Source organism: Myotis davidii, unplaced genomic scaffold (assembly GCF_000327345.1).
Source record: "Myotis davidii unplaced genomic scaffold, ASM32734v1 scaffold370, whole genome shotgun sequence".
Taxonomy (NCBI): domain Eukaryota; kingdom Metazoa; phylum Chordata; class Mammalia; order Chiroptera; family Vespertilionidae; genus Myotis; species Myotis davidii.
Genome location: NW_006288615.1, coordinates 17,502,372 through 17,507,606, shown reverse-complemented (window position 1 = coordinate 17,507,606; position 5,235 = coordinate 17,502,372). Strand labels below are relative to the sequence as shown.

The following is a 5,235-nucleotide window of genomic DNA, read 5'->3' as shown; positions in this document are numbered from 1 at the left end:
GCTCTTTTGCAGAGGAGCGAGCCCCGGCCGGGAACTGTGGACGCGTCTCTCCCGAGACTCGGCCGCCTCGCCCGCTCTAGTCCAGCGGAGCCGGAGCGCCTCGGACCAATCCCCGGTGATTATGCAAGGCAACGGACCAATCAGCTCCGCCGGCTCATGAATATTTATGACCTTGGCTGAGTCAAAGCTTTGAAGCGAGTTTGGGGAGCTCAGCAGCATCATGCTTAGACTTTTCAAAGAGACAAACTCCATTTTCTTATGAATGGAAAGTGAAAACCCCTGTTCTGCTTAAATTGGGTTCCTTCCTGTCCTGAGAAACACAGAGACCCCCAAAAGGAAAGCAGAGGAGAGAGAGAGAGAGACCCACACCCAGGCCCCGCGAGAAGAGATGACCATGACCACCATGCCAGAAAGTCTCAACAGCCCCGTGTCGGGCAAGGCGGTGTTTATGGAGTTTGGGCCGCCCAACCAGCAAATGTCTCCTTCTCCCATGTCCCACGGGCACTACTCCATGCACTGTTTACACTCGGCGGGCCATTCGCAGCCCGACGGCGCCTACAGCTCGGCCTCGTCTTTCTCCCGACCGCTGGGCTACCCCTACGTCAACTCGGTCAGCAGCCACGCGTCCAGCCCCTACATCAGTTCCGTGCAGTCCTACCCAGGCAGCGCCAGCCTCGCCCAGAGCCGCCTGGAGGATCCAGGTACGTGCGCCTGCCCGGGAGAGGGAGACTAAGAGGTATGAAGGGAGAGAGGGAGGGGAGGGAGGGAGGGAGGGAGAGAGAGAGAAAGAGAGAGGAGGGAGAGGTTGAGAGAGAGGTGGGGTGGGGGTGGGGAGAGCGCCGGAGCCGTGGAGGTTTCGGGTATCAATCTATGGATCCTTGTCATAGCAAAGAAAAAATTTTTTTAAAAAATCCACCTAACTAACAACTATCCGGCAGAGGATAAATAAATCTGAGAGCGTCCCCTGCACTAGCTGGGCCTCTGGGTGGCTCCGTGCGTCGAGCACACAATGCCCCGCTGGAAAACAGAAACCCACATGTGCACGTATTAGTCTCGGTAATTATTTATTGCGTAGCGCTATAAACAATGTGTGCAATTAAGGGTAATTAAACTTCAACTACCGCCTGCAAAAACAGCAAACTTTCCCTGCAAAGGCAGGAGCTGCGCGCCTGGGAACTGTCCCGGTGCGCCTGCAGCCGTCCGGGTCCGGCCCTCTGATTTTGCGGGACCTTCCCCTGGTTTTTGGAGTTTCTGGAGCATTCTCTCTCCGGGTCCTGGCTCCGCCACCCCGCTCGGGAGCCGCTCGCCCCTGGCTCCCCACACGGAAGGCTGTCCCTCGCATTAACAAGGCCCCTGCTTCTGCTGTCCTTCCAGGGGCCGACTCGGAGAAGAGCACCGTGGTGGAAGGCGGTGAGGTGCGCTTCAATGGCAAGGGGAAAAAGATTCGCAAACCCAGGACCATTTACTCCAGTTTGCAGTTGCAGGCTTTGAACCGGAGGTTCCAGCAAACTCAGTACCTAGCTCTGCCCGAGAGGGCGGAGCTCGCGGCCTCCTTGGGACTCACGCAGACGCAGGTACTTCGCTGCTGCCCGACCGGCCCGCAGGGTTCCGCGGCCCGCCTGCGCCGGGAGCTTCATTTTTACCAGGTTCTAAGTAGAAAAACATAATAGCAATAGCAATATTTGTTTATCAATGTTCTAATGTTTGTGTGTGTGTGTGTGTGTGTGTGTGTGTGTGTCCGCCACCCCTGGCCCTCCCAGCGTTTCCCCTTCCTCCCTCTTTCTCTCTGCCCTGGCTCTCCCTGCACTCCGCACTCCGTACTTCGCGCTGCTTGCCTCCCGGACCTGCAACCCTGGACGATCTGATTAGGGCCCAGGGAGGATTTCCCGGACGTTTTGTTGGGGGATTCTGAAGTCACACGTGCCCGAGCAACTGGAACAATAGACTCGGGGCTTAATCCCTTCTTTGCCTTTAAAGTGTGTGGCTAATCACTTGGGGCCTGGCCTGAGCCTGTGTCTCCCTCCTCCTTCCTTTTCCTTCTCCTTCTCCTCCCTCTTCTCCTCCTTCTTGGGGGTGGGGGGGACCCCTTCTTTTGACTTCTCACACCACCCAAGTCCCAGACCCCGGAGGAGAAACGGACCTTCCTTCCCAATTTCTCTGAGAGTCCGGGGAGCCCATGGGCGTTTTGATGACGAATGTCGCGGGTTTCCAACGTTGGGGCCGGGATTTGAAGCAGAGCTGGAGAGACAAACAGACATTAAGAAAAGGTTTACTTAAGTCCAAATGAAAAGTTTAACAAAACCTTGTGGCTTCCTTGGTCAGTCTCCAACTCACTCAAGGGCAGAAAGGATGGCGAAGAGAAGGCATTGCAAATAAGTGTCCTCCACTCCTTTTCTCCACTCGATTCTTTTATTGATGCTCATCCTGGAATTGAAGGCTCTATATTGTGCAGGCCCTGCGTCTTCCCCAGAGGATTGCCAGCCAAGGTTGGGCTGAGTCCCTGGCAGGAGAAGGCCTAGATCCCCTCTCACCCCTTACCACCACGCCCCCTGGCTCTAGGAGAGCTGCCCCTGCCGCCAGGTTCTTATTGGTGGTGGTGGTGGTCTGTTCCCCCAGCTGCGAGTTGTCCCTTCTCCCAGGGCGGTAAGGGACATCCTCTCTCGCTGTCCCACTGTCACCTTATCTCCCCAGGACCATGATAGGCACAATGGACCTAGCCTGAGTCATGCTGCTGTCCGCTCTTGCAGGTCAAGATCTGGTTCCAGAACAAGCGCTCCAAGTTCAAGAAGCTGATGAAGCAGGGCGGGGCGGCTCTGGAGGGGAGCGCGCTAGCCAACGGCCGGGCGCTCTCTGCCGGCTCCCCGCCAGTGCCACCTGGCTGGAACCCCAACTCCTCATCCGGAAAGGGCTCGGGCAGCAGCACGGGCTCCTACATCCCCAGCTACACATCATGGTACCCCTCGGCGCACCAAGAAGCTATGCAGCAACCCCAACTCATGTGAGGTTGCCCACCCGTTCTGCCCACCTCCTTCCCATTTCCCCTGGTCTGGGGCCCCTCCTGCCTCCCGGTCCATCCACCCCATTTGTGTGCCCTGGACCCGGAGAAGGACTCAGAGGGAAAGAAGAAGGAACCGGGAGGCAGGACGCCCACCGCCTCCTCAGAGCCCCTTGCTGTCTGGACTGGCTACTTCCCTGGCGTCCACACCCTTGCCTGAACCCTGGCCTGGGCCGCGGGCAGCAGAGAGAGAGGCCTTGGAGCTCAGTCATAGCCGCAGGAGACAGCTGGAGCAGCAAGATAGCCTGTTGGACCCCACCAACCCGGGGACCCTCATTGTGTGGGACTATCAGGAAAAAAAAAAAAACACAAAACAAAACAAAAGCAATGTAGAAAAAGCAAAAGCTATTTTCTGTCCTGTCCGTCTCTTGTCTCCTTTCGCTCCATATCTGTGCCCTGACAAGTCGAGGTCCTCCTCTGTCCGCCGTCCTCATTCTGCAGCCTCTGAAAAACCTCACCAGGTCCCGGGAGGCCCTGTCCACCAGGCCACCTAGTTCCGGATACTTGGATGTTTTACCCTTTCAGACCTTTTCCTGGGCCTGCCCTAACATCTGTGTAGCTCATTGGGGAATTGGGGGGAATTGGAGGGAGGGGGCTTATTTATTGAGAAATGGACTTCACCTGAGGCTGAGTGTTGGCCAGTACGCAATTCTATGGGACAGGAGGAGCGCACTGTCCAAGTATACAGGTCACTTCAAATGTACCCGGAAAAAAAAAAGGATAAGGAGGGCCTGGTGATTTTTAACTGATACAGTAACTTTTGTACTTCACTGGTCTAGAGCGGTTGGAGTCGAATGATTTGCATATTTTACATGTTTTTAAAAAGAAAGAAATGAAGCCAACACAATTTCTCATTTGGAGAAGAACGCTTAGTCTCCTTGCCTGGACAAGTAGGAAAATCTGAATTCTCTCCTTAGGGAGAAAGAGAGAGAGAGGACCCACGGGCAGCGGTGAGAAAAGCGGCGGGTGTGAGTGAGCACCCCAATGCCAGTGGGCTTAAAAGCAAGCAAACGCAGCTTTACCACAACCCCCAGAGGCGCAGCCAGAATGATGCCAGTCACCACCTGAACGCACAGCCTCCAGTGCAGGATCTAATCGCTGTACATATTATTGTTGTTATTAATTATTATTGTTATTATTATTGTTCTGTAAACATGTTGCACAAGCTTAGCTTTTTTTTTTTCTGTTCCGTTGTGTGTGGCTGTAAAACCCGATGCTTTGTGAAATGAGAATCTTGACATTTTACTTGTGAAATTTGGAAAATGTGATCAGTTGAAATCAACCATGTTTTGTGTTCTCTATGTCAAAGTTTAGTTTTATATTGAGAATGTTAACTTATTGCTTTGTATCTTGGGGGGGGAGGGGAAAGAACTTTGTAAATAAGTTATAAAGTTTCTTTGACAGTAAAATTATGGTTTCGAGAAAGAGCTGCTGTACAGTGTGCTGTGTGAGCGGGTGCAGGGGGCCGGCCAGGCTTCTACCTCTGGGGACGCAATGCAGGGGCAAGGACTGACTCCAGACAACAGGATACAGGGCCTAGGCCCGCTGGCCTGCTCTTGCCTAGCGCCTAGCTCCTGAACCACAAGGGGTCTGACCCCACCTGGGCTAGAAGGGTCTCGGGGACGGAGGACCAGGAACAGGTGCCACACGTCAGAGTCAGGGCTCAGGAGCCGAAGGGGTGGTGAAGGCCAGCTGCGAGGAGATCAAAGCAGAACGCAAAGACAGCCGGCCTGTGAGATTTGAGTGACACCCCTAACTCCCCCCTCCCCCAACACACACCCAGTCACCTTGCGGGAGTCCTAGAAACCTGGAGACGGAGACACCTGGCTGGGCCCCTCGCCTCCGTGGGGATCTGGCCTCCTGGCTTTGGCTTGCCTGGAGGGCGCTGGATCTGGACAAGGAAAAGAGGCGGCCAGACGCCGGAAAAGGACCGGAAGGATACGTCTGTCAGGCTAACCCCCAATCAATCAGTGAGCTCCCGGGGACAGTCTCAAGGCGCCACCCGCGCCCTCCACATCCACTCCCATCCACATGGCCCCACGCACAAGGAGAGGCTCGTTCCTGCCCAAGGACCCCGGGCTTTTTCTCTGCGCCTGGAAGAAATGGAGGGGCCTAGGAAGGGCTGGTGGGCGAGGGGAGCACCCTACCCCAGCCCGAAAGTCTCCCGGCCCGGCCATGAA

General features: G+C 55.3%; 1 protein-coding gene and 1 long non-coding RNA gene across 2 annotated transcripts; one reads left to right on the top strand and one right to left on the bottom strand.

Moving 5' to 3' along the window:
* Window positions 1-18: 18 nt before the first annotated feature.
* DLX1 (distal-less homeobox 1) lies at window positions 19-4,482 on the top strand. Its single transcript, XM_006760621.2, has 3 exons — window positions 19-701; window positions 1,375-1,574; window positions 2,748-4,482. The coding sequence occupies exons 1-3, from the start codon at window positions 389-391 to the stop codon at window positions 3,000-3,002; spliced, it is 768 nt and encodes a 255-aa protein (XP_006760684.1). The 5' UTR covers window positions 19-388; the 3' UTR covers window positions 3,003-4,482.
* Window positions 1,349-2,827, bottom strand: LOC102767667. The gene is made up of 3 exons (XR_001513345.1): window positions 2,335-2,827; window positions 2,141-2,238; window positions 1,349-1,420 (listed from the first exon to the last, which is right to left on the bottom strand). It is a non-coding gene; the product is annotated as an uncharacterized LOC102767667 (long non-coding RNA).
* Window positions 4,483-5,235: the final 753 nt, after the last annotated feature.

What these genes read in the sequence shown, in the direction of transcription:
- DLX1 (XM_006760621.2), top strand. Translation starts at nt 389, where the DNA reads ATGACCATGACCACCATGCCAGAAAGTCTCAACAGCCCCGTGTCGGGC. An exon ending in GAGCCGCCTGGAGGATCCAG is followed by an intron (nt 702 to 1,374) that starts GTACGTGCGCCT and finishes CTGTCCTTCCAG; the next exon opens with GGGCCGACTCGGAGAAGAGC. An exon ending in TGGGACTCACGCAGACGCAG is followed by an intron (nt 1,575 to 2,747) that starts GTACTTCGCTGC and finishes CCGCTCTTGCAG; the next exon opens with GTCAAGATCTGGTTCCAGAA.